Source organism: Apiospora hydei, assembly GCF_038363865.1.
Source record: "Apiospora hydei strain CBS 114990 chromosome Unknown utg000009l_segment0_segment0, whole genome shotgun sequence".
In the NCBI taxonomy this organism is placed as follows: Eukaryota; Fungi; Ascomycota; class Sordariomycetes; order Amphisphaeriales; family Apiosporaceae; genus Apiospora; species Apiospora hydei.
In genome coordinates this window covers 6993138-7019357 of record NW_027117368.1, presented here as the reverse complement: position 1 = coordinate 7019357, position 26220 = coordinate 6993138, and the positions used below count along the sequence as shown (strand labels likewise).

The following is a 26220-nucleotide window of genomic DNA, read 5'->3' as shown; positions in this document are numbered from 1 at the left end:
CCGGCTCTTAAAAGTGCCCAACTCTGCTTGTGGCAGGCATCATCTAACGGACTTATGAAGAGAATGAAAAACGGGTGTTATAAGCGCCTCTCTATTGAGCCACGTGAAGAAACGTTTTCAAGCTGGTTTGTACAGGTTATCCAACGCTGGGATATAAGGTTTAAACTTAGGGTCGGGAGCAAACCAGCTTCGCGAATTGTTTGGGTCACGAATTTCAAGGCAACGGCCGAGACCTGAGAAGCAAAAGCATCAGCCTCTCAAAAGCTATGACACGATAGATGCTGATAAACATGTATTCTGGATGATAGCGGGGATATCAAACCTTTCCCCCTAACAATGGACGAGTAGACGACACAGCCCGTCGCATCTCTTTTTCCCCCTTTCTTTTCTTTTCTTGCTATCCTTTCTCCATTCGAATGAAATTCAGCTAGAGGAGTGTTACCCCTTGAGCCCAATAGCACGATTTTATCAGGCTAAACACAATAGCCCGATTGGCCCCTGAGATGAAAGTCGGAGGAAGCATGTTGGCGGGCCGACGAACTATCGTGCTAGAGTTTGGCTAGGGTTTGAGTGCAAGTGCCAGACATAACCCTACCAAGCATACGAGCAGCTGATTTGAATATGCCGTTTGCTATGGCCTTTCACCGTGGCATTGAGCATACACTGCTATCTGTGCAAATTTGAACATATTTCTGCTTGGCTGGAATCTGGTCATGGTAATAGGAATTTCCTTCTGCACTGCTATTTCCTGGCTTAGGGAGATCATGTCCAAAGCAAAAGGGGCAGTTCATACCATCCACTTACAGGATCCCCAACCCCAACCTATGTACTTGACAGACTAATTTCCTTGATCTCCTCCGATCAAAGCATCGAACAATTTGTGGCAAGGATCTCCGTTTCGAGCACAAACTCACATGAGGTCATTTGTTTGGACCTCAGCTTTGGCCTCCCGTGTGCCATGGCATGAGCCAAACGGAACCTGCCTTGACCCTGTCGCGAAGCTAAAATCTGAAGGTCTGGGGTAAACGAGGGGGGACGAGCGGTTGGTGTGATAGGTTAAAGCTAAACCTAACCCCCAGCTTTTGGACATGGGACGAAGACCTTGCGGAGACACCCCCGGACCAGACCTGGCGTTGCAATTCACCTTCAGATGAAATATGGGATCTGGGACTCCTTCTTGCCATGATATTGCCGCCTGGGCTATCTATGACAAAATGACCTTCGAGGGGTTCTCGTTTCTTTCCTGGCCAACTTTGTCATGTTCATGTTTGTTTCTGTTTCCGTCAGTTTACTTTCACGCCAACCTAGTACAAGCGCATCTTCTGCTAGCTTAATGAATTAATACGAAGCGAAAATCTTCGATTTCGCATCAGCATCATGAGCTCCCGGCAGACCCGCCACCCACAGCCGACCGAGGGGGAGCGAGGCACGCGGAGGAAGCTCGTCACCGCCATCTGTCTGCTCAGCCTCAGCCTATCCACACTTCTCCTGCTGAGGACAAAATGGCAGCTCGCAGACTACGAAACCGAGGGCGGGCACCCGTCACCCAAGTCCTGGATCCCGAGCACCCTCATGAAGCAGTCCACGGCAGACGCAATCGCCAGCGATGAGCTGATCCGCCGTAATTTCCTAGCCTTTGTCGAGTTCGGCGCCGACACGTCGGACGAATGGGCCAGTAGATCCGGGTCCGAGTCCCTCCGAGAAGCGAGCCAGGTCCTCCGCACCATGCGCGACGAGCTATCCATGAACGCCCGATCGCAGTCCAGCAGTAGCTTTGGCGAGATTGTGCAGCTGGGAAAGCGGAGCGAGCCCAAGAAGAACGCCAAACGAGGCTTGCTGGAAGATATAGCCGACAAGGGCATCCAGGCCGTCATCAACGCGGCCGGCGGGTCCCTGACGGGCATCGGCGCGGCCGCGGGCATCGGCGTGGGCCAGGGGACGGTGCAGGGCCTGAAGCTCAAGACGGCGGACCAGGCGAAAGCCATCGCGGCCCAGGTGATGAAGGAGAGCGGCGACGAGACCTCGTCGCTCAGCCCCGTCGTCGTGTCCGTCGGCAGTAATGCGGCCGCCGTCATCACGCGCTCCATCGACCTGGGCAACTTCACCAACAACCCGATGCTGGCGCCGGCCGCGCGGGGCTTGGCCGTGGGGCTGGGCAACGGGGCTGTCAATGGGCTGGGACTCGCGATGCGGCCGCCCCCGCCTAACAGTAGCAACTTGGCCGACGTGGCGGGCAACCTCGGCTATGGGCTCTCGGATACCGTGTCCAGCGCCATCAATATCCAGCAACTCCTCAACAGCTCGGGCGCCGGTGCGATCAAGCAGCAGCTGCCGGCAGGTGTCTTGGGACTAGCACAGGGGGTCGGGACCGGAGCCGTGTCTGGGCTCAACATCAGTCAGGTTCCGCCTCCGTCCGAGGCCAACTCCGACGTCCCGTCGCTACTCAGAGTGTTCGGCTACGGCCTTACTAACTCCGTCACCAGCAGCATCCCGCTCCAGAACCTCGTCGCCCTCGTCCCAGGCGGCGCCGGCGGGATCACGCAGCAACTCCCCAGCGCCGTCCTGAACCTGGCTCAAGGTATTGGAAACGGCGCCGTGACGGGGTTGAAGATCGCCAACGTGCCACCGCCGCCGGAGAACACCAGCGTGCCCGCCATAGCTGGAACGTTCGGATACGGGATCAGCAACTCGGTGACGAGCAACATCAACGTCAAGAGCTTGCTCGCCAGTGCCGCCGGGAGCGGCATCGGCAGCGGCATCACCGCGCAGGCCCCCCAGATCGCGCTCGGTCTCGGCCAAGGCCTCGGAAACGGCGCCGTCACGGGCCTCAAGCTGAACATGGTCGCGCCGCCCAACGGCAGCAGCCCGGCCGACATCGCAGGAAGTCTCGGGTACGGCCTCACGCAGTCCGTGACCAGCAACCTGAACCTCGCAAGCCTAGGCTCCGCCATCAACCCGCAGCTCCTTCTGCAGAACCTGCCGGAAGCCGCGTCTGGTCTAGGCAGGGGTCTGGGCGCCGGCGTCCCCATCGGGCTCGGCCTTATGCCCGACCCGGGCCCCGTCATGGGCCCAAACGGCACCCGGAGCGACGTGGGCGCCATCACCGAAGACTTCGGCACCGGCCTCACGGCAGGGTTCCTCTCCAATGGCACCCTATCCAAAGTCCTCGCCATGACCGCGGGCTCGGGCCTCTTACCAAAAGTCGACCCCGCCGCCGCCGCTAACGGGCTGGGCCGCGGTCTCGCGCAGGGCGTCACCGACGCCGTCACCGCCATGGGCGGCTTCAACTCGCTGCTGAACGGCAACGCGACCGTGCCGACGGGGCCCGTCCCCAGCACGCCGGTGCAATTCAACGACTCCCTCGGCGGGGCCGCCATCGGGCTGGGCCAAGGCCTCGGCACCGGGGGCGCCCTCGCGTTACAAAAAGGTCCTGACGGGCGGCGCCCTCGCGGGCCTATCCCAGGACCTCAACCTCACTAAGGAAGGGATGAAGAGCGCACTACCCGGCCTGAAAACCGCCATGTCTCCCCGGAGCCTCGAGCTGCTGGACCCGCGGCAACCCGTACCACCCCCACCCCCAGCAATGGAGCCGCAGTCCAAGATGAAGCTGAACATCACCAACCTCGTCACGGCGGACACGCTCTCGAAGCTGGTGCAGAAGGGCCTCGACGCCATGACGCCGCGCGGGTTCGGCGGCCTCGCGCTGTTCGGGCAGTCGACCTTCAAGCAGCCCGAGAAGTTCCAGATCGACCGGGTCAAGCCCTTCCTCCCGCCGGGCGTCGTGCAGTTCTACAGCGATGGGCACAGCTACGCCCTCAATCCGCGGCAGGCCATCGATAATGCCAACTCCGGGGTTCTCAAGGCCGTTAATGCCATTTCGGTGGATGGGTGGACGTTCACTACCTTATTCATCTTTATCTCGCTGCATAGTAAGTATTCCTGGTATTTTTGGGCTTTCGTCTAGCCAGTTGCTGACATCCGAGTACCCCCAGTTACTTTTGCCATTTCCGGGCTCCTGGGCTTCATCCCCCTCGCCATGGCGCTCGAAGCCGGCCGGAACATCGTTCTGCGGATCCAGAAGCCGCACGTCATGACCAAGATCCCCTACCGCATCAACATCCTGTGGCTCCTCGTCGGCCTCCCGCTCATCGTCCTGCAATTCGTCTTTGCCGTCGTCGCCACCAACACCGCGCCTCACTTCAAGTCGGCTCACAGTGTAAGTTTTCTTCCTCCCTGTACAAGCTCACACATACGCCTTCCTGCAGCCGTCACCGACACTAGCTGACGTGAAACTCACCCATCAGATCCTCGGTATCATCACCACCATCATCGGCTTCATCGCAGTCCCCCTCCACTACCTCGTCCGCATGCGTTCCCCGAAGAAGTCCCGCCCCCTCCCCTCTCGGCACGCTCCGGCACGCCACCAACGCCCTCCTGCTCGTCCTCTCCGTCGCGACGGGCCTGTCCGGGTTCGCGCAGCTGAGCACCATCACCGTCGGCCTCACCCAGACCGTCTTCTTCGAGTACAGCGTGCTGATGGGGTTCGCGCTAGCGCTGCTCGTCGTCCCGACCGTGTTCGTCTACCTGCTCGACTGGGTCCTCGTCTACCGCGCCCGCAGGATGCTGCGCCGCGGCGGCAGCAGCGTGCCGATCCAGGACGGGGAGAAGATCGGGATCCTGGAGCGGGCGCGGATGCGGGGGCGGGCGAGGACGCCGTCGTCGCTGCCGCCCATGTTCAATCCCTACCCGAAGAAGTGAGATGGATCACAAGGTATTATGCAACTCACTATGTTTATCGTTTCCCCCGTTGCATGCTCCAGAGCTAACGCCGAGAGTTGATAGGTCTAGGACAAGAATTTGAATGCTCAGTGTTTGAAATGCATTGAAGGACTATATGGGAGTTTGATAAAAACTTGTTTCCTGTTTGATACAGAGCGCCTAGCCACTGTTGGTATGCTACTAAATACAATTTGCCATTTTGGGTTAACCCAAGTCCCCATTGTCCCATTTCCTAAAAACTCCAACCGTCCGCTGTCATAATCGTAAATCAACCCGATGATGTCTATTCCCTCAAGCCCCCACGTTCGGCATCTTCCCGTGTCCGTCTCCTCGACCTTCCCCGGGATGGAATGGAGGATGACGGGGTCTGACTTTCCGACCGCGTATCCCCATTCCCTCCCGATTGTTTGGTGTGAATTGGGGGATGTCGCAGACCCCCAACTGGGCCATCAGGCTCCTCTGCAGATATGCCCGAAGTACTCGTTTGCTGTTCCAAACTCCATTGGTCGCTTGGCGTCTCCAGGGAATACATCTGGCGTACCGCATCGTGTGTCTCCGGGTCCTCCCAGGGTACCGATCTTGAAGATGCATAGTTATGACAGGGTGTCTGCTCCGTCTGCTGCATGTGTCGGTGTTGAGGGTGTCTCGATGCGCCGCTGTCCCGTCGGGGTCTCGACGAACCTTGCGTACGGACCGAGGGCGTCGATGTGTTGCAACAGCCTGCCGAGACGCATCGTACCGAGACCGCCCCTACGGCGCGAAAGACCTCTAAGATCCCGATGGCCATCGAAGTGATGGAATGCACCGGGCACGCCCACAAAGCCTGACTGGCCCGTTTCCGGGATCGCTGGGTAGTCGAACGCCGCCGTTCCAAGGGGACCTCGGTTTCTCTAGAGCCATAATACCCGGAGTCGGACGCCGAAGAACCGGCGCCGAGTTGGGAGTGTGTGTAGACGGTCATCGGTCGAGGGTATTGGGCCCTGGGGCCAGGGGCGAGGTAATCCCTTGAAGTCCCCGCGGCCTCGATGAAGGGATTGGCACCCGTCATGAGGTACTCCTCTCTTTGTCGGGGAACTCCAACTGCATTGTTGTTGAAGGGCTTATTACTCTGTCGTGTAGGTGGCGCCCGCCTTGAGCTTCTGGATGAAGTGGCTCTTTCTTTCCCGGCCCTTCGAGACTCCCTTCGAGACTCGCGGTACTGATATGTTGTTGCCATTGTGTCGTGGAAGTCGCTTCTAGTTTAAGCTGATGGATGGGGAGGGGGTATAATGGTCGGTCACGAAGAGGGATGGTTTCTCACGCACATCAATAAGCCAAAATGAATGGCGGCTTGCTGGCCGATATCTACCTAAATATTTGCTCGGCACATGGCATCTTTTGTTTCCCTCAGAGAGCTTTTTCTATGGGATGGATGTTTCAGCTGTGCATTCAGCAGAAGGATTCCAGAAATCGCCAGTTTTCCTGCAGAAACAAAGAGGCTGTACTGGCCCGCCAAGAGATGCAGTTCCACCTCACCACGTGGATTCCAAAGTTCCCGGTTCCTTGGGCCAAAGGGTCCCGTTGAAAATGTTGCGAAAAGGGCCAATGCAACCGCAATATTCCGACATGTGAGCATCGCGGAATTGTTCGGACAAGCAGTGTCGTCGTTGTCCGAGGCAAGGCAATTTTCAAATATTGGGGTGGAAGGTGGGTTTCGGCTGCCACTTGCTATTTCTGAATTGTTCGCCGTACAACCGGAGGACCACCAGGGGCAGCAGAAATGCGACGTTGAGGCATGCGAACAGCAGCCAGGCGTACTGGTACTGGATCCTGTCCGCAAGTGGGACGCTGCGGGCGTCGAGTAAGTCGACGACACATCAAAGGGTCCCCACCGCCCAAGGGGGCCCTGCAGGGCCGTGATTGGCGGCACTTACGCATAGAATGGGACGAGGCCGCAGTATATGTGCCTGAACAGCGTGAGGACCACGCTGATCTCTGCAGCCTGAGGTTTATAACACTTTACCCGCGCGAAAAAAAAGAAAAAGAACGCCCGACGATTAGCCTCGGACTTGATCCCACGAGTCGAACTGCCGAAAGCGCGAGGAAAGGGAGGGGTCGCTTACATCTGTGCAATAGGTATATGTCACCGTGCCCGCGACTTGCAGACCGAAAGAGGCGATCGCCATGCCGACTGCGTTGGCAATCCAGCCCGTGCGCTCAGCGTGCGAGATGCACACCCCTTGGACGATGATTCCGACGGGGACCAGCAGCGCCAGCCAGAGCGCGTCGAGACGCGACTCGGGGCGCCGGGCTCCCCGTTGCTGCGCGCAGCGCGGTAGACCAGCCAGTCTGTGAACCAGCCGGCACTGCACTCGCCCAGCAAGCAGCCGATGACGAGCGGGATCGAGATGATCATGCCGGTCTGCGCCGTGTCGAAGCTGTAGAAGCCTCGAAAGACAACCGAGCCCGTCGCCCCGAACAGCAGGCTACCGTAGGCGAATGCTGTCATGTAGTATAGCGCTGGCAGGATGATGCCCAAGTACCGCATCATGACGAAAGGCGCCGCGAATGAGGATAGGCTGAGCTTGCGGCGGCCACCGTTCTGGCGTTTACGGGCCCGGAAAAGAGGAGGTCGGCAAATGTACCGACCGGTGTTTTGGATTCGGCCTGGCTGTCATCGACCTTGCGGAAGTAAAGCGTCTCGGGGAAACAGAAGAACGTAATCGCGACCAGACCAAACTGTATATAAGACTGCATCGCGTGTCAGTCATGGTATCTGCCCCAACGGGACATTCCTCGGCGATGCGATATGCATGCGACGTAACGTACAGGGATCTTGAAGCACTCTCTCCAACCCAGGTTCTGGGCAATGAAGCCTCCGCCCAGGGGAGCCAAGTGCGGGGCATTCGTCACGCAAAACGTATAGACGCCCATGAACAGCCCCCGTTCGTGCAAGAAGTAAAGATCGCAGACCGTGGCGGGGCCGAGCGCCGCCGCGCACCCGGCGCCGACGCCGTTGAGCGCGCGCGTGGCCAGCAGGGCAGACCAGCGGTCGCAGTGGCCCGCCGCGAGGTTCGTCGCGGCGGCGAGCAGGTTGCCCAGCACGTAGAAGGGCAGGCGGCCGTGCACATTGGCCAGGGGCACCAGGAAGACGGGGCAGACAGCCGCGAAGACGATCCAGACCGTCAGCTCGTACGAGGCCTGCACGGGCGTGATGCCGAAGGCGGCTGCCAGCGGGACGAAGGCGGGGTTGATGGTGGCGGCGCCGATGGTGCCCATGAGGGTGAGGAGGGAGACTTGCAAGAGGATGCCGTGCTTCACCAGCGGGGGCCAGTTCTAGAGCATACATATTAACCAAAGAAACTTTTGATACATACGTTGTTACTTTTGCTCCCATAGGGCTGCTCACCAGCGGGTCCTCTTTGCTGTCTGATGGCTGTGGGACGAGGGGTAGGCCATGCTTGTCGAGCCTCAGGGGCTGATCGGATTGTCGGTCCTCAGTCAATTCAGCGTTCATTGGCATAGGAGTCTCGCCATCTGATTTGACATGCATAGCCGTAATAATCCTCTCTTCTTTGGGGTAGGAGGTATCGCGATGCTCTTGCCCAATATAATCAACGTACGGACATCGTTTGGGTGTTGATAATCGGAACAAAAGTATTCAAACCCCTCATGAGTTTGGCAACATACGATGAGATCATCTCTGCGATGTGTATGCATGCTGCATGGTTCGTATACATTATGTCGCATTCTATATCCGTACAAAAAGTACGGACTACATCTTCTAGGCTATCCCTTATTGGTTGTTACGGATGCCAAGGTCCGCTACCCTGAGATTGAGCTACAAAGTACAGGGGATCGCTTAATGCTGCCAGTTACCTAAGTAGCAAGATGAGACGCCACATCCCAATTGTCGGCCACTACTTCTATTTTACCGATCGGCATTTTAGGCGCGGAAATTCACCCGGGTCGAAATGCCGGAGTTCTTTGTCCTTTCATACAACCAACTTGACCGGGACGAGGTCAGGTGGATTCTGTCGCACAAAGACTAATGAGATATTGTAATCATCGCTTCGTATTCCCATTGTCAGTTACCAACATGTCAGTGTGGCACATGTTCTGTGTGAAGATGCACATGCACCCCAAGCCAGAACATACAACTACCCTCGATCAATGACTGTTTGCAAACTCAGACATGACGCAAATCTGCAATGCCAACCGTAAAAAATAGGATGCTTCGTTGAATGGGTACTTAGATTGATTTGACCCAGATATGGGATATATAGCTCAGTTCCCATCTGCGATGTTCTCGAGTCGTTTGAACGGTCCAGGTCTTAAGACAGTAATATATACATCTGACATTACCACAGAACATCATATCGTATCCTGAATACCCCTATTTCATTGAAATATGCGTCTGATCCTCACTATCACTGTTGCCCTTATGGGGTTTGACCTCATAGCTGGCAGAGTCACAGATCTCAGGGGGGTCAGGCCCGCAACGATCTCGGTGCGACAGGCGGAGAAGGACCCTGTCCAAAAAGGCCATCAAACGTGTGTCAACTGTAGGAAGGGCAAGATTGACCTTTGCGAAGAGTCTACCTTCCACACGGACAAAACCAAGTTGGCCAGTGTGGCGGCACCCAAGATCAGTGACTGCGAGGATCTGGTTAAGGAGATTGAAGGTGAAAAATTTGATAACAACTGGTTCTACATCTTCGGGGGTGACAACGTCGACCGTTCCAAAATGCACGATATCTGGGGCCATAAAAACTGCTACATCGGCTTCAAGACCGTTGACCCCGACGGGGAAAATGGCACCGCTGCCATCGCTATGGGTAACCAAGATGTGATCGATATCATCCGTGACGCCATCGCTAAATTCGGGACGAAGGAGGGAAAGGTTTACGCCACGGGTGAAGCCCAGTGCAACGCCAATAGCCCCGATAAGAGAGGTGCCAATCGTGTTGTTTCTTGGCAACTTTATAACCCGTTCGGCTAGCGTCCGGTACGTGTAGGGGCTTAAGACCATGATCCCTAATACACTATACACATCTTGGTGTTTATCGCAGTAGGATGGAGACAGGGGTTCGCCCCTTAACTCAATTAGCGCGCTACGCAAGACATCTCATTTATGTATTTATTAACACCGTAGTGCTTTTCTCTTTTATTCTTTTCTTTCCTTCCTTTAGCTAGCACTTTATGTATCATCTGACGCTCTCTACCGTGCGACAGTGTTCGATAAGGATACGGCGGTTGCTTCCAGCTGCAGATTTGTTGAAATGCAACGAACGCCATCTATTCATACGAACAAGGGCTCTGGTGACGAGCCTACTGAGAGCATATCGTATTCTACTCCCCAATCCCTCGCAGGCGAGAGAGCCATATTATGTTATTTCGATTTCCCATCCTAATTTTAGATTAATTAAAGCCTGCCAAACCTTTCAACATTTGATCTCTCAGAATGAGCGGTCTATTAAGTATTGAAAAGTTGATTATATTTGCAACGTTTATTCGACGCCTAAATGGCGCCGGCTTGGTATGGGAACTTCATATGTCGCAACTAAAGTTTGTCGGTTAATTCTACCTAGTCCAGACTAGCCTGCTACGGTGGCTTTGATTCTGTCAAATCATCTTATTGGGATCGGATCTAGCCTCTGCCTGGATAGCATCCGGCAAACCTTATGGGACGACAATGGAAGAACAAAGCAGCTCCATCTAGCCATGTGTCCCTTGTCAAGTTTAACTATGGAGTGTGGCACATATCATGTAATCAAAGGTTTCTGGACCCCAAATGCCCTTCAAGTTGTTGTTAGACGGCAATTCGTATATGAGAAAAACTCCTTTATCTCGGCATACTGGCGCTAGCGCTAGGGCGTCAGGGGCAAGTTCTATGAAAGACATCAATGGACCCCCTTTCTTTGGTGATGACCATATAGAAGTGCGTGTAATTCCTAGACATAACCAGGGGCATTGAAACTACTCTTCCCGCAACCCCAACTTGGAATCCCGGTATCAGAGAATCAATATATATACCACATCAAACTAAACAAATGGTCCGAATCAACACCATATCCATAGCCCTCCTAGGCCTGGGCCTGGCATCCGCCGAGCTCACCAAGGTCGTCGTTAGCCCCGACCTCACGGCGCGCGGCAGCAGCATCAACGAGCTCCGCGGCCAGCAGACGTGCAAGAAGTGCAACAAGAAGGGCATGACCAACTTCTGCGACGGCTCGACCTTCGAAAAGGGCGACAAGAAGGAGTGGGCGGCGGGCGGCCAGGCCGTCAAGGTCGGCGACTGCAAGAAGCTGATGGACCAGCTCTCGGGCACGAACCAGCAGTCCTTCGTCGTGTTCCCCATCGAGCCCATCAACGCCAACGAGTAGAACGTCGTGACGTCGTCGCAGCCGGGCAACTGCGCCTTCGCCCTCAAGGCCGGCGGCGCCATGTCGGGCTCGAGCGGCCTGGCCCTGGGCTCCGGCGACGTCTTCGAGCTCGTCCGCGACTCCATCGCCAAGTTCGCCGAAGGCGGCAAGGTTACGGCGCATGGCAAGGCGTTTTGCCGCGGACAAGGCGCCGACGGGAGGTTCGCGGACGCTGATGTGGCTTGGAAGGTGTTCAACCCATATGGCTAGTCTACGCATTAATTTGGATCAAATTTTCCTGTCAAGAAGGATGTTTGGGGTCATTTCTACACAGTACTGTTTCTAATGAATAGGACGAGCTCTCGGGGTTTGATACTTGATTAGAATAATTGAGTGGTTATATTTACATAAGCTTAATGAGTTGAGGTTACTGCCTTGATGAAGCGTATACTAACCAAGCCTCCATTGTTGTTATAAATACAAGCGCCCCCTCCTCATACTTCTGTGTCCATGTCAAGACTTTGTATCATGTCATTCAGCTCGCAGATGAGCCCCTGGTAAACAGCCTGCTGCAGCCGAGGCTGTGATAAGTCATCGCCGTACCCAAAGTCACAGTCCAAACACTTCTTCGTAAGCCTCTGATATCGGGGCCCTGGGCAGTACGTATGGTACGAGAGCCGTCGAATTGTGCAGACATCGTCGGCCGCGTCTATCTGACGCCAGCAGGCAATCTGAAGCAACATAGTCCCAAGGCACCAGAGCATCACGTTGCGCACCCCATATTGGAACTTGGCGTCTTCGAAGGCTTTGGAAGATCCCGGGTCTTCCATGGCAAGGTCTGAACATTGGTAATTGTGATCATGTACGAAACTGGATTCGAGATGCATCGTTTCTATGTGCCGGGCAAGGTCGGACGATTCTATTTTCCCGAGAAACGAAATGTCTTTGGCCGTGACATACTCGCTTAACCAAGGCGTGGAATAGAACTTGAGTACAGTTGCAACAACGTAGCGCGCTAGGATGAGCTGCCGTAGCACTGACTGGCATCCGTCAAGGGCCTCAGCCAAGATGTCGCTCATGGTATATGACATGTCGATGGCCTGGCTGCGGATGGTAGGCTTAGAAGTGTGCTCCTCTTTGTGGCTTTGGTAGAATGAATGTCTGAAACCAGCCTCTGAAAAGTTGTCCGCGTAGCCTAGACAGTATGGAGAGTATGTAGATGGCTGCTTGTGACCATTTCTCTGGAGACCCAAACATGTAACGTAGGGGACAGTATCCGCTGACTCCGATATATCTTCGTCAACATCGTCTTGGGTTGGTGTATGAACTCTGGGAATAGGAACCGCAGTATTTCTTGTGGCACTAAAGTCGTTGTCGGACTGAACTCTGCGCCTTTTGGGCCGACTTTCGTCGTCAGAGGCTGGTGGGGTGTTCCAACCAGTGTCCATCCATTCAAGGGCTTGAGATCGTACTTGAAGTATGGACCAAGCTGGCGTATTCGCGTAGAGTCTTTTCCCTCTAGTTAGCGCAGGTAGAATTCTTGGATGGCGAACCGTACTTACTGTCTAGAGAATGCATGACCATGGCACTGGATTGCGAGATCCAGTTGAACACCCTCCTTGACTCTGGCATTGGCAAACAGCTTCACATCATGCCTCGTGCTACTGGCCGTGGATGATAAGTGCTCGGACCAACCATCCATCAAAGCTTGGTGCAAGCCCTTCGATGCCCTACGGATGGTCTGGTAGTCTCTGTATCCAGAACACATCCGCGCCGTTTTCAATCGGTCCGGCGGGTTGGCCCAGGGCATTTGCAGTTCACAAGCCTGTTGCCGGAGACGGCCAAGGTCGCCATTAAGTTCACGGAGACCCTCGATCGTCTTTTCGAACCGACTTGTATTGCATGCCATGGTAACGCGGCTGGTGATTCGCGGCGCAGCAGGCTTGGAAGAGCTGCCCTGGTGATCATTAGAGATGTTTAATTAGAGTTAATATTAGGTTGCGTACCTCTGAGGACGTCGTTGTCAGTACGTCACATTTGCACAGCTCATCTTCGAGACCTTGGATCGTGCTGCAAACCTCTTCAACGATCCCCAGGTATGCATCGTAGCTATTGGCGAGAAACCTCTTGAGCGCCGTTTCTAGCTTGCTACTATGCCATTGGGAGTGTTGTGGGTCCTCAAGCATCTGCTCGATTATTCCATCGTCGCTTATGGCTATTCGAACAAGAAGATGTGACTCGTTGGCGAATATCTGGTGTTGACGTTCAAGCTTCTTTCGTAGACGCAGTAATTCCCTGGGGAAATGGTGGATGACTCTGCATCTCTTGCTGACCGAGATGTAGGCCTTCACAGCGCCGGCGAGGAGTGGCAGGACGGCAAAGACAATAGAAACCGGATCCATATTGCTCTGCATATGGACTAGTTGTTGCCCTGGGTTTACCAGAACGCAATTCTAGTTTTATTTTATGGGCGAGGATGGCAAAACGAGGCTCTGGCTCTAGAGTATGAGTATTCCAACGGTCGCCTCATGTTTGCATGTTTGTATTTCCGTACCGGTTCTCCAGCCAATCGGCAATGCAGCTCTCTCTTAGCAGAGGGTGTTGCGATGCATCAAAGGTGGCATGATCAATTTGGAGACATGCATGTAATGCAAGCTGCATTGTACTTCGCCACATTCCATACCAGAGGCAATACCACGTGAGCCCGGTACATGCTCCCGCTCAAGAACGCCAAGCGGGCTCTGCCTGGCCAACGCATCTAAAAGTGGTTCAGCTGGCACACACGCACCCCTTCTCCGAATGCAATCGGCTGACGCCGGAGATCAAAGGGAGACTTTCCCTATCTCTTGTATTAATTTAATCATCCACCGTCGACTGACAACGTACGATGAGCGAAACACCCCCAGAAAACCACACCACATCAATGGCGCCTCAACCACGAACATCGCAGAATGTTGCCTCCAACAGCAGAAGCCAGGCTTCAAAGCTCTGTGGCGAGGCTATACGTCTTTTCATTTCCATAGTCAAGCATATTTCACAGGCGGACGGACTCTACAAGGCCGAGATGCAACACAGCTCCCTGCAGAGAAGCCTGGATCGCTTCAGGCTTTGGGATGATGCCTACGGAGTCTCGCGGGGAGATATCGACTACCTCTTCAAAGGCTCACGTCGAGTATGTCAATCTATCTCCGGTTTATTGGTCAGCATCAGCATAACTCTAGTTGACCGTAAGTGCTGAGCTGGGTTGGACAATTTCGAGAGTCTGAGGGTGCTGAAATATTCACTTGATTAGGACTCAGACCGCTATTCGAGGAGGAGTTGAAAGTCAGCCTCACTCCTGTGATTTTGGAGCATCTGACACGTGATATAAAAGGGCTGATTGATAGCATGAGAAGTGCTGGTGGTCAAGCGGACTCACCTGGAGACTACGTGGACAGCACACCTGATAGTATTGATGAGATTGCCGAGGATCTAAAGGCCGACACTGAGGGGTTGTTGGAACTGGACCCTCTGATTCGTCATCCTGTTATTGAGATTGAGACAGAGTAATGAATCACTTTACGGAAACAAAAACAGCCAGTGCAAGTCCTTCCCAATTGTTTGCGTATGTTAGGCAGGTCACCCTTGCCGCCATTCTTATAACTCATGATGGCTCGAATAATAGCGAAATAAACAGATTTCACATAAACACCGAGTTATAATTGGCAATATAAACATGGATAAGAGTGATGCGCCTAATTTGACCGAAATTAACGGCATTAGTAAGGTGACGGGTGTCATGAGTACTCACCATGGATTCCAGCCTTGTGTTCACAACTACCTCTGGCATGCCCTCATTAAAGACGTACTGAAGCTGCCCGTGCGCGTCCAGGCCCACAATGGTGCTCGTCATGAGATTGTCGCTGTTCGAGGTAATGCCGAACTGCCGCTGCAGATACTGCCACGGCACGGCAGGTCGCAAGGAGCCCCGATACGCTTCTCGTCCTGGATAAACTTGAGGCGGGTTCGCCACCCACAGGTAAGCGTGCAACTCAATACGGCTGCTAGAAAAGTCCTCTTGTGGGGCCCGGAGCTCGGCGCGGCGCTTGATGCCCCACTCTTCATCGGTTGTCAGGTCCGCCTTCGCAAAGGTGTGGAGATATGATAGGTTGGGCGCCCCGATACGGGAGCAGCGGGAGCGGCCACTCTCCCGTGCCGGTTTTGTGGCCCAACCGAGTGAAGGCGGCCATGATCTCGTGGTGCTGTGGGATGTCTTTGGTGTCAAATACAAACTGGTTTCGAAGTGACAAATTCAGCCGCCACTATTCTCACCGGTGCTCATCCCTTATTTTTATCGAGGACCTACCAGCCCTGAGTTTGAATAGGACATCAAGGCGGCAAGGTTTCGTAAAACAGGATAAACCAATGTCTATAAATAAATTTGCCCGCCTTGGTGACACGTGCGTGTAGTTGATGTGGTAGAAATGGCGGAGAACGGCGTAGATCTCAAGATTCATATTCACAGACCAATCAAGTTCAAATAACAACCATGCTAGTGAGACAATTCAATCCCTATAGATAAGCAATATGTGTCTGATCAGTGACCATTTCGAAGCAGGTGCTTACCATGTGTTGCAGATTTCGGTTAACCTGAGGACAAGCATTCAATGTAGGAAAACATGAGAAGTCCGCCTTCTATTCAATGAATGGACTTGGCCCTACATAAACACCACTTCTGTACATCTCAGTACCAAGCATCACCTACCAAACTCACCCACAGTTCGTCCTCAATTACGAACTTGACTTTTCCCCATCCTGCCACCTTCCCAAAACATCCCGCATAAGACTGGAAACCCGCCATTGAAACCATCGCAAGCACCTAGTGCAACATGCCTGGCCTTCTCACCCTCCCTGAGGAAGTCCTGCTGGATATCCTCAAGGCCCTTGCCCCAACCCCGAAAAGCAACATCTTCTTCCCCGAATGCCACGAAGGCAAGGTTAAGGCCAATGGAGGCCATGTAATCGACTTCAGCTCCGTGGTCATCCACTACCAGCACAGCGGCATCACGAAGCACTACTGTTCCGATCACCAACCTGACACCCAACGGGACATCGCCGTCGACTGGCTCGCCATCAACACCACCTGTCGTCTCTTGCGCCGCCTGGGCAAGGAGACCTTCTTCAAGCACCGACGCTTCGCCATGTTCTTGGACTCACCTAGCCCGCTCCAACTGTACAACGTTGGTCTGAGATTGCCTCCCCCATCCAAGCCGCACCGCACGAAACCCGAGATCCGACGCCAGCTGGCGGAGATGAGCCAGTTCCTCGACCTCGACCGCATCGAGCGCATCATCTTCGTAGACAACGACTCGACCTCCCCCTCCGGACTCTTGTCCCTCCCCCAGCGCCTCAAGGTCTTCCCCAAGCTGCGTCAGTGCACCCTGGTCTACGGCTATTGCGTCCGGAGCCCCCAGCCCTTGCCGCCCCAGAACGCATACGGCATCTTGCAGAAGACCGTCACCGAGGCTTCTGGCGAGGACGATGCGGAGAAGCGGAACAAGGTGGAGATACCGGCCGAGCTTCTGGGCCTGCTGCGCGACATTGGCGTGCCGGAGAAGCTCGAGGTCGACCTCGCGATCCCTGTGAAAGATGACCCGCGTGCCTGCATCAGCGACGTGGGCGAGATCATGGCCAATCTGAGCCGCAATGTGTACCCGATGCTGCGCATCAAAGCCAGGGCATTGAAGAGAAAGGTCAAGGCAGCCGCGGCTTCCGAGAAGGAGGCTTGATATGAGAACCGCGGGGGGACTGGGATCTGCCGACTGGAAGATGCTTGCTCATTAAGGACACGCTACTGTGTGTATTGAGAGCTAGATATGCCAATTGGATTGCGCTGGTAGGGCTGAGTACTTGGAGCCGACATTGGAGTTGGTGGGATAAGACGGTCAGTTCCTCGTACGCCCATCAGGCCTGTATGAGACCTAGGGTTCACCGTTTGTGGGCGCTTAGATACTAATACACACATACACACATTGCATGACTCTCAACGGTTCCACCATTGTATAAGCCCTGATGTAACACAGATATGGGTTAAGTATCACGCCACACTATGCATCGATAAACGTGGCTGGCTGCCGTGGGATCTGCGTGGGCCACGGTTTAACTGACTACTGGAATACTTGGTGGCATACCTGAGACCGTGACAAGGTGAGAAAAGAGCGACTTTGCTTGGTGGTCAGCAATTACTACAGTTGGGGTTTCCAGGGCCCATTCCACTGCCTGTGCGCTGAGGGAATGGCGATACGCTTATCTGATTGGCTCCTGGTGTGGTTGCCGAGCTCTGGACAGTGTATAATTGTGGACGTGGGGAAGCGCGTCACCTAATCGTCCTGACCAAGCGCGGTAGCAACAGCATTGTAGTAACCAGATTGAATTTCAAGTCCTGCCTGCATTCCGGTCTCGCTTTAACTGTCGCATCTCCATGGTGCGCGGCCTGCGGCGTGACTCATCCGGCAACGTTTAGAATTTGCGGTTCCCGAAAACCTGCTCACAATTGGGCTTCTTGCTTTCTGCTTGCTTGATGGATTATGCATTCTTAATAATACAGCGTTCCCATCACCTAGACAGCTTCGAACAGAATAGCAGAGAAATCAGTCTACTCCTGCAAGATGAACACCAAGAGGATCCTTGTCCTTGGTAGTGGCATGGTGGCACAGCCGTGCGTAGACTATCTTCTCCGTGGCCCGAACAATGCGGTGACGGTTGGTACGCAAAATCCCATTGGCCTTGATTTCTGTCGTTAATTTGAATCTCATCCATTCATCCAGCATGTCGCACGCTGTCGAGCGCGGAGAAGCTTGTCAGCGGTCATCCCCGAGCCACCGCGTTACAGCTGGATGTCGCATCCACCGCCGAATTGGAGGAAGCCATCGCGGCCCACGACATCGTAATCTCGCTAGTCCCTTTCATCCACCATGCGCATGTCGCGCAATTGGCAATCAAGTCCGGGACCAATGTCGTAACGACTAGCTACATTTCGCCCGCGATCCGCGCGCTCGACGGACCCGCCCGGGACGCCGGTGTCACCATCCTCAACGAGGTCGGCGTCGACCCGGGCATCGACCACCTCTACGCCGTCAAGACCATCAGCGAGGTCCACGCCAACTGTGGCAAGGTGCGCGAGTTCTACTCGTACTGCGGCGGCCTGCCGGCGCCCGAGGCCGCTGACGACAACCCGCTCAAGTTCAAGTTCTCCTGGTCACCTCGGGGCGCGCTGCTGTCGCAGAATACCTCGGCCACGTTCCTGAATAATGGAGAAGAGGTCACCATCACCAATAAGGACTTGATGGCGGCCGCGGAGCCGTACCATGTCTTGGACGGGTACTCGTTCGTGGCCTATCCTAACCGCAACTCGGTCCCCTTCCGCGAGTTTTACCAGATCCCCGAGGCGCACACGGTCGTCCGAGGATCGTTGCGATACGAAGGGAACCCTGCCATGGTGAAGGCTCTTATCGACATCGGATGGTTGAGCACCGAGTCTCGAGACTGGCTGGCGCCGGGGACGGCCATCACTTGGTCGCAGATCCAGCAAATGGTGAGCGATGCCGAGTCCGACTCGGAGAATGCCCTTATCGCGCGCGTGGACGCGCTGTGCGGCTTCACCGAGACCCGTGTGAAAAACGAGGTCATCGACGGCCTCCGCTGGATAGGTCTGTTCTCAGACGAGCTCGCGGTTGCCAAGGGGAACCCGCTGGACACCCTTTCCGCCCGCCTCGCGGAGCTATGCAGCTTTCGGCCAGGCGAGCGAGACTTGGTGATGTTACAACACAAGTTCGTGGTGGAGTGGCAAGATGGTACTCAAGTAGGTGACCTTTCTTCCCGTTAGGTATATGGACCCGACCAGCAACTAACATGACGTCACGCAGGATACCATTACATCCACAATGGAGCTTTTTGGAGAGCCTGATGGGTACTCAGGCATGGCCAAATCTGTTGGGGTTACATGCGGCATTGCTACGCAGCTATTGGTGGATGGCCACCCGGTCGTGGCCAAGCCTGGTGTTGTGTCCCCCTACACCGAGGAGATTTGCGACTTATTACGAGAGGAAGTAGAGCGCGAAGGCATCAAGTTCGAGGAGGATGTCTTGGGTAGTGGATGATGGGGCCATGGATCAATTCGGCAGTTGATTGACTCGGTGTTCGTTCCAAATATGTGGCCGCCCGTAGTGTGGGTTACATATCACTATTAATAGTGCCAAAGACCTGCAGGCTGGGAGTCAAAACAATGGTAAAATCTATTTAGGGCCATCGTGGGGGCCTGGGCCATTATGCATACCTGCGCCACCGATGTGTGAATATGGTGCACGTCTGTCCAATAATATTTGTAGTTATTCGTTTGCGATTGCTTCCCGAGTTGGACCCCCAATGTAACAAATTGCTCTTGTCATTGAAAAGGCCCAGTCTTTCTACCCTGCTTGCCGTGGACATTGCAGTTATGTCTCTCACTTTCTTTCTTTGCTTTTTTTGTTTCTCTTTCCACCTCGCTCCACTCACTCAGTTTCCCTTCAGTATCTACGAGACATGGCGGATCCATTGTCTTTGTTAGGCCTTGCAGCTGGCCTGGTGTCTGTCGGATTTCAGGCCACAGGCACCGTGACGTCGTATCTCGATTCTCTCATCACTCGTAAGGAGAATCTCTTTTTCCTTAGGCGCCAAATCGATGCCTTGGAAGGCAGTCTGCGACTGGTCCAATACTTGTGCTCTCAAATTCAGGGGAACTTGAATGCAAGCGGTAATCTGTTGCGAAACGTTCGCATGTGCGAAGCTGAACTTGCCAGACTTGACACAATTCTCACTGATGAGGCTGCAAGGACATGGCGTAACGGCCGGTCGCTGGAAGAGAGATGGCCCAGAACAAGGCAGAAGCTGACTTACCCTTTTCGCGAACCTGCCATCCGTCGTCTCCAGTCGAGGATGGAAAAGTTGAACGAATTGTTGCAGCTCGCCCTCCAGTCGCTGGTGATGTGCATATCCTAGTCCATATTCTAAGATCGTTGGTCTGTGTGCTCACGAACCTACAGTGAGCTGCAACTAGCCACTCTGAACGGGATCAACAGGCTTCAGACAGAAGTGTCTTGTCTGACGCATCCCGTCCAACAAATTCATGATGCACTTCCAGAACTGCGCGGAGCTCCCCTGGATGTAAAGCCGATCGTCCAGAATGGCATAGACCTGCAAGCTCGAAATCTTGCCTGGTTAGAAGGAATTCTCAACCAACATCGGCTTTTGTCGCACACCGAGAATGCTGGACGAAATCAATTAGTAGGCTCTTCATCGCCCATGGTCACTGTTACGCACCGACTAAATTTTCAAATCTTTGTTAGGTCGCAAGCGACGTACTACTCGGTCGACTGGTTGCTAAACCGGACAGTCTCCGCGAGCTAACCGATGCTGTGGAGTCCTACAACTCTCAAGGGCTGTCTTCTAGCAAACATATCGATGACAACGAAGGCATTAAATCTCTACTTCTAGGCAAAGGAGCTGGATTTTGCGAATTGCTTTGTCAGCGATGTACCCGCCGGAAGCTTTGCCAACGCGACTGGGGATTTGTTGCCATCTCAAAAGAGAAGCAAAACCTCGAATCCCACGCCTCCGAATGCCCATTAGCGGGAGGACAGCCGAGGAAATCCATCTATACCTATGGCGTAAGACTGGCTGGGCTGAAGCAGCTAGTAGGAAGGTCGCTTGAGCTGTCCGTGTCCATAACAATGGGAGCCGGCGGCTGCAGCATTGCTCAAAGTATTCGCTACTACGCCACAGTGAATCCGAGACTTGCCCCGGTGTTTCGACTCATCAACCTAGTCTTGGACTGTGTAGGGCCTGGCCAGCAGTGGCAAGAGGACCTCTCGTGGGTCCAGCAGCGACACATTGTGAAATTATGTGTACGTACTATGCTGGACCTGTTCCGTAGGGGTAAAGCCTGTCCCACGGATTTGCTACCATCCGGTGAATCTCTCATAACAAGGATGGCTTCGCTTGTGAGCCCTGAGAGCCAACTTCCCTTTTCAAGGCTGATACGCAGGATACCGCTTTCGTTTCCACCTGGCAGGGTATCACCCCTGCTTATATCCCTTATGGAAACCATGATCCAATGCAGAGTACCGGTTGTAGTCCGAGACAGGTAATTCATCACCCTTAGTATTTGAAAGATATATTGCGAGCCGCTCATTAATCATAGACCGGAAAACCATCGGGAAACGTCATATTTGAAGTCACCGATGCAGGCTGCGAAAGTTGTCCTGAAAAGGCTCATCTCCCAAGATACAACAGTGCTCCTCCCCCGGGCACACCAGAAAACCCTATCCCGAATGCATATCTGAATTCCCACCTACTCTGGGCCCTCAAAGGGTCCCCTGACTTGGCAGAAGGTGAGAAGGGGGAAATGCATGTAAAAGTACCTATTGAGGCTAACAAAGACACTTAGTGGCCGGTTTCAACCCCCTCTGTATCGCGGTACTCGATGGAGACGAGCAGCAAGGTGCAGAGGTCTTGAAACGTGACCCAAAGTGCGTCGAGGAGAAGACTATCACGGGGCGGTCCGCAATCGACCTGGCTGTGCGACAGCCCGCGTGTTTGCGTATCTTACTCAAGTATATCAACCCACAGCTACTAACTCAGAGAGCCCCAGTGAGCGCCCCCCTCTGGCCGCACTTCTACTGAGCTCTGTGGATCCGTGTCCCGTCGAGTGGGGGGACGGCCCGTTTGGCCCGGGCGAGGTCCATCGGCCGGAGTGTGAGACTCTAGATCTCTTCCTCGAGGCAGGCTGCGAGCAACGCCTCGAGGACTTGCGGGCACCCTCCTGGCAACCCGCGTCGACTCACGCGAAGAGAATCTACCTGCTCCATATGCGAAAGCGCCGCCAAGCGCTCAAGGATCTAGCTCTACAATATCTGCCAGAAACGTGGATCGAATCTCTGGGCGTATCGTCATCGGTAGTTCTGGACGCCAATGTCGTGGCTCTTGTTGAGACGTTGCAAGCTCTCAAGATACAACTGTCTCCCGAACTCGAGGGCTTACACAGGGAATACACCTACGCCACTTCTGGTGGTTCGATTTACCACTACGTCCAAAACGTGGTAGATGCGGAGATCGTGTGGGACTTGGGGTTTCGAGATGTGTCCGCCCTTGATAAGCATGGGCGGTCTGCGATCTCCAAGACGCGAGATGTTCCCTACATCGGCTGGCTGCGTGCCCATGGGGTCGACGTGTTTGCAACTTGGCCTGTTGGGCTGAAGCAGGCGGGCAACACCACTATCACTCACTATGTTGCATCAGTGATCATGGCTGAGATTGCCCAAGAGGGCCATAATGCAAACGACCGGACTTCCATTGGACAGCTTGCTCCTGTCCTGTTCTCAGAGATTCATGACGGCTGCGGGTGCCGTTGTGCCAATGGGCACGGCTGCTCTCCGCTACTGAGCGGTCTCAAAGCGGCATGCCGAACGACGGCAGGATTGGAGGACATATACGACGCGTTTATTGAGTCGTTTGCCGCGCACATAAATCTGGAGGTGGCAAAGGCGGTGACACGACTGTTCACATTCGAGGCCTTGTCGCTCCCACATACCTGTTGCGTCTTCGAGGATAACGACTTCAGAAGACAGCACGTCGAAGCGGACATACCCGAGCTCGACAAAGTCTTCCCGCAAGAGATCAAACGATTCGGCGAATACATTGATGTCTTCCCCCAAGAGCTGGAGGCTCTCCATGATCATTCGGCTATCAACGCCGAGATCTTGAAAGATTTCCTACATACAAGATGGACTAATACCATGCAGGATGAACTGACTAGAGACTTTAACGAAGACACAGATAGGCGGCACTTGGACGAGGCGGCGGCGTTGGGCGTTGTCTGGCACGCTACCGGACCGGATGAAACGCCCAATTTCTCCTCTTTGGAATACTGGGTCGGTGAAATAGACAGGATCTCGGAAGGGAAACCTACCACATATCAGAACTATAGGACAGTTTAGACTTCTATTGACTGTAAGTTGGCATCCTCAACCTTTGGATATCACAGGATAAGGAACATGGGTGAATAGATTGGCGTTCTCGTGGCTTACCCTTGCAGGAAAGATCCAGGAGCCGAGGCGACTATCCGATGACCTGCCGAAGGGATTGGGGGTATTTCAGATGAGTAAATGAAGGCCTTGCCCAATTAAGGTACCGGCCATTAGAAATACTTGACGTGTTTAACCATATTTAATTGAGATGGGCTTAGTACATACTTAACGCATTCCAACACCTCATTTACATTCTAATGCCATTCTGCTTATAGCCAGGACAGACCAATTCTTTGCATCCGCACACTAGAACCAGCCTCAAGGAGGAGTTCGACGCACTGGACACAAACACAGCGTCGGCATCTTCTCGAGCTTGCCTCGTTGATGCATTGGCCGGAGCTGAGCACCATGGCGGCCTCGAGGGCGGTGGCGCCCGCGCGGTCTACATGATTCAGTATACTGCTGTCGGCAGATTTGACAAGCGTGTGCAGGATTTGTGGTTTCCCCGCGGCCAGATGAAGCGGGCTCTGGCCATGAATGTCGACTTCGGAAATCGAGCCGGGATAGCGGGTCAATATACGAACTACCTCATTGGCATCGTTGCGAATCACTGCCATGTTGAGAGGTCCACATTCGCATGCTTGTATCAGTTAGCAAGGAGAGGCGAAGTATTCTTTATAGACCCCTGTCCACGTACCTTCTGCGTAACCAGTGGATGCATTGTATAATGCTAGATAACTGGTGGTGTACAACTCGTCAAGCTCGCCTCGGTATGGGGAGCTACTAGTAATAGCTGGATTGCTCTCCGAGTTTGCCTGCACTAACACGCTCAAGACCTCTTTGGCTTGTTCAATCCTGTTAGTCTCCAGTGTTCTTAGTCGAAGCAACGGGCTTCTGCCTAAAGTCACCAGTCAGTGGGCAATGATCATTCTATGCAACGACCGTGCATGACTAACCTTCACTGTCATAGGAAACGGCAGCCACGCCGTACCTCAGTAATGTCTTGATTAGTCCAACGAACAATCTCTCCACTTGCCGATTCCAACCCCATTCGGGTGTTGCGAGCATTACCTGATGTCCCGTTAGTGGTCTCCATCTCATGTTGAAGACTTTGGGGTACGCACAGAGTTGACTGCTTTGTGCATCAAGCTGGAGCCACTCTCTGTGACCGCGGTTGGGCAAGCTCTTTTCTCCTCGAACAGTCTAGCCAAATGCCCCAAACACGCAAGCACGAATGATTCGGTGATTTCCGGCGTGGCGCGGAAGTAACAACGTCGAATCAAATACAAAATACGGAAGGCAGGATCCGCTTTCTCGTTGACGGTCGGATAGTAAGTAAAGCTCGGGCTGATACTGAAACCGCCTGCTCCTGATGTCTTTGCGAACGAAAGATCGACGACTGCCTGGAGGATGGAAGTGAGTCCTGTATACTTGAAGTGTATTGCCTGTCGGGTCTTGGTGTTCGTCTTTGACATGGGACAACTTGGCCAATGGTCCAGGATCTCCTGCTCTCGAGAGAGATTAAGACCGCCCCAGTGCACCTCTTTCTTGGTTGCCAATCGGTAAGGTTGTGGGCAGATGCAATCCCTGCCGGTGATCGAAGTGAGTTGGAGCTTTCGAAACGTGACAATACCATCGCTTTTTTCTTGGGCTAGAGGTTCCAGTAGTAGCCGCCGGTTGAAGGTCTGTTTCGACGCCTAGGCGCTGTCACAGAGGTCTCTCAGCATTGCGGGCTTACTCGCTGCACCAAGGGCGAAAGCTGTCACTTGTTGGAGGTGTTCAATTCTCCCGAGCGTCTCCAAGTGCTGCTCAAACTGCCTCTGCAGCGAGTCTTGTGAGCGGCTAAAATCGGTGATGGAAGTGACTGCCGCTGCTACTTCGGAGCGCAAGAGTCCCAGGTTCAAATTGTGTTCGCGGGACCCTGTTTCAATTGCATCGAGCCTATCCATGTTGGAAGCCGATGTGTTCCTCCAAAACTGTCAATACGACCATTCCCAGCAGTATTGGAAAGTCACTACTCACAGTCCAAGTCCAGTCAGAGTAAGCTGTAAAACCCCGTTGGCGTGGTGCAGTCGCTGGTTGATCTGCTGGATCTTTGAACGGTCAAATGAGTAGGTCAATTTCTTTGTCTTGGTCTTCATTCGCTGTCGCCAGGTACGGGTGTCGCAGTTTGCAAGGCTAGCCAGAAGTTCTTCGGCTGCCTGAAGCTCTCCCTCGCAGGCCTGGATGCTCCTCATTACAGCAGGGATATGATGCTGGTTCCTCAAAGACGAAGAGAATGCAGCTTTTATCGCAGACAGAGCAGCCGCGAGAGAGTCGTTCTGTCGCTTGACCGATGCCAGCTCTTCCCCACGGCTCTTGAGCGCGTCAAGATACGCGACGAGGCCGCCGGTGACCTGAAGGCCTAGTGACAAAAGCCCGGCCACTGAGGCGGCCAGTCCTACAGACTCAACCGCCATTTCTCTCGTATGGTCCTCACTGCGGCGGCCAAAGGTAAATCGTGTTACGACGGGTGGAATTGTAATATATGATGGACTATTCAGCTTAATAGGCCATAGAGGAGAGTTGAGTAACAAGGTCTAAGGGAGTCGAGGAACATGTAGAGAGTACACAAGTCTGGAGACAATTCCTATCTATCGGATTACTGGATCTGACACAAGGGGGAATGTCGGGTTAAAACGGAAATCTGACTGCAGCCCCCAAAGGATTACCACAGCGAGGCTCAGCATTGTGGCAGTTCTGTCTTTAGCACAGCCGAGTTGGCTGTGTGGAGACATGAATCCCAATAGGCATGTTTTATGCAATAGGCATACAGTCTGATGTCATTACACCCCACGGCAATGAAACAACGCGCTTGATTGGCGGTTGGTTGAAGTTCTCGTTGGAGGGGTCGTGGAAGGGATCAGAGCCCATCTCGGATTACAAAATAAAACAAGAATCACGAGATACTAAGTTGAGGATGTCCACGTTGGTATGGCAATCAATTTTATTTGTTAAGTAAATAACTATCACCGCATATCTCCTGTCGAGGCCAGAAGACAAGCGTAACAGGGGGA

General features: G+C 53.9%; 13 protein-coding genes across 13 annotated transcripts; 7 read left to right on the top strand and 6 right to left on the bottom strand.

Moving 5' to 3' along the window:
- Positions 1-1377: 1377 nt before the first annotated feature.
- Positions 1378-3480, top strand: PG997_014018 (uncharacterized protein; the record flags this gene model as incomplete). Its single annotated transcript, XM_066818332.1, has 1 exon — positions 1378-3480. The coding sequence occupies one exon, from the start codon at positions 1378-1380 to the stop codon at positions 3478-3480; it is 2103 nt and encodes a 700-aa protein (XP_066664024.1).
- A 40-nt stretch (positions 3481-3520) lies between these two features.
- Positions 3521-4758, top strand: PG997_014017 (uncharacterized protein; the record flags this gene model as incomplete). The annotated part of the gene is made up of 3 exons (XM_066818331.1): positions 3521-3929; positions 3993-4216; positions 4345-4758. The coding sequence occupies 3 exons, from the start codon at positions 3521-3523 to the stop codon at positions 4756-4758; spliced, it is 1047 nt and encodes a 348-aa protein (XP_066664023.1).
- Positions 4759-5228: 470 nt separating this feature from the next.
- Positions 5229-5995, bottom strand: PG997_014016 (uncharacterized protein; the record flags this gene model as incomplete). Its single annotated transcript, XM_066818330.1, has 2 exons — positions 5229-5357; positions 5519-5995. The coding sequence occupies 2 exons, from the start codon at positions 5993-5995 to the stop codon at positions 5229-5231; spliced, it is 606 nt and encodes a 201-aa protein (XP_066664022.1).
- Positions 5996-6446: 451 nt separating this feature from the next.
- On the bottom strand, positions 6447-8311 carry PG997_014015 (uncharacterized protein; the record flags this gene model as incomplete). Its single annotated transcript, XM_066818329.1, has 7 exons — positions 6447-6606; positions 6693-6760; positions 6882-7079; positions 7100-7360; positions 7408-7509; positions 7588-8094; positions 8168-8311. The coding sequence occupies 7 exons, from the start codon at positions 8309-8311 to the stop codon at positions 6447-6449; spliced, it is 1440 nt and encodes a 479-aa protein (XP_066664021.1).
- Positions 8312-9169: 858 nt separating this feature from the next.
- On the top strand, positions 9170-9760 carry PG997_014014 (chitinase; the record flags this gene model as incomplete). Its single annotated transcript, XM_066818328.1, has 1 exon — positions 9170-9760. One exon carries the CDS (start codon positions 9170-9172, stop codon positions 9758-9760), a length of 591 nt encoding a protein of 196 aa, XP_066664020.1.
- Positions 9761-10811: 1051 nt separating this feature from the next.
- Positions 10812-11393, top strand: PG997_014013 (uncharacterized protein; the record flags this gene model as incomplete). Its single annotated transcript, XM_066818327.1, has 2 exons — positions 10812-11108; positions 11166-11393. The coding sequence occupies 2 exons, from the start codon at positions 10812-10814 to the stop codon at positions 11391-11393; spliced, it is 525 nt and encodes a 174-aa protein (XP_066664019.1).
- A 224-nt stretch (positions 11394-11617) lies between these two features.
- PG997_014012 (uncharacterized protein) lies at positions 11618-13525 on the bottom strand (the record flags this gene model as incomplete). Its single annotated transcript, XM_066818326.1, has 3 exons — positions 11618-12641; positions 12686-13080; positions 13130-13525. The coding sequence occupies 3 exons, from the start codon at positions 13523-13525 to the stop codon at positions 11618-11620; spliced, it is 1815 nt and encodes a 604-aa protein (XP_066664018.1).
- A 485-nt stretch (positions 13526-14010) lies between these two features.
- Positions 14011-14672, top strand: PG997_014011 (uncharacterized protein; the record flags this gene model as incomplete). Its single annotated transcript, XM_066818325.1, has 2 exons — positions 14011-14350; positions 14416-14672. 2 exons carry the CDS (start codon positions 14011-14013, stop codon positions 14670-14672), a joined length of 597 nt encoding a protein of 198 aa, XP_066664017.1.
- A 130-nt stretch (positions 14673-14802) lies between these two features.
- On the bottom strand, positions 14803-17161 carry PG997_014010 (uncharacterized protein; the record flags this gene model as incomplete). The annotated part of the gene is made up of 5 exons (XM_066818324.1): positions 14803-15364; positions 15729-15752; positions 15957-16308; positions 16384-16917; positions 17134-17161. 5 exons carry the CDS (start codon positions 17159-17161, stop codon positions 14803-14805), a joined length of 1500 nt encoding a protein of 499 aa, XP_066664016.1.
- A 609-nt stretch (positions 17162-17770) lies between these two features.
- PG997_014009 (saccharopine dehydrogenase) lies at positions 17771-19261 on the top strand (the record flags this gene model as incomplete). The annotated part of the gene is made up of 3 exons (XM_066818323.1): positions 17771-17867; positions 17930-18963; positions 19028-19261. 3 exons carry the CDS (start codon positions 17771-17773, stop codon positions 19259-19261), a joined length of 1365 nt encoding a protein of 454 aa, XP_066664015.1.
- Positions 19262-21621: 2360 nt separating this feature from the next.
- Positions 21622-23134, top strand: PG997_014008 (uncharacterized protein; the record flags this gene model as incomplete). Its single annotated transcript, XM_066818322.1, has 2 exons — positions 21622-21647; positions 21790-23134. The coding sequence occupies 2 exons, from the start codon at positions 21622-21624 to the stop codon at positions 23132-23134; spliced, it is 1371 nt and encodes a 456-aa protein (XP_066664014.1).
- Positions 23135-23433: 299 nt separating this feature from the next.
- Positions 23434-23781, bottom strand: PG997_014007 (uncharacterized protein; the record flags this gene model as incomplete). Its single annotated transcript, XM_066818321.1, has 1 exon — positions 23434-23781. One exon carries the CDS (start codon positions 23779-23781, stop codon positions 23434-23436), a length of 348 nt encoding a protein of 115 aa, XP_066664013.1.
- Positions 23782-25182: 1401 nt separating this feature from the next.
- Positions 25183-25623, bottom strand: PG997_014006 (uncharacterized protein; the record flags this gene model as incomplete). The annotated part of the gene is made up of 1 exon (XM_066818320.1): positions 25183-25623. The coding sequence occupies one exon, from the start codon at positions 25621-25623 to the stop codon at positions 25183-25185; it is 441 nt and encodes a 146-aa protein (XP_066664012.1).
- Between the last annotated feature and the right edge of the window lie 597 nt (positions 25624-26220).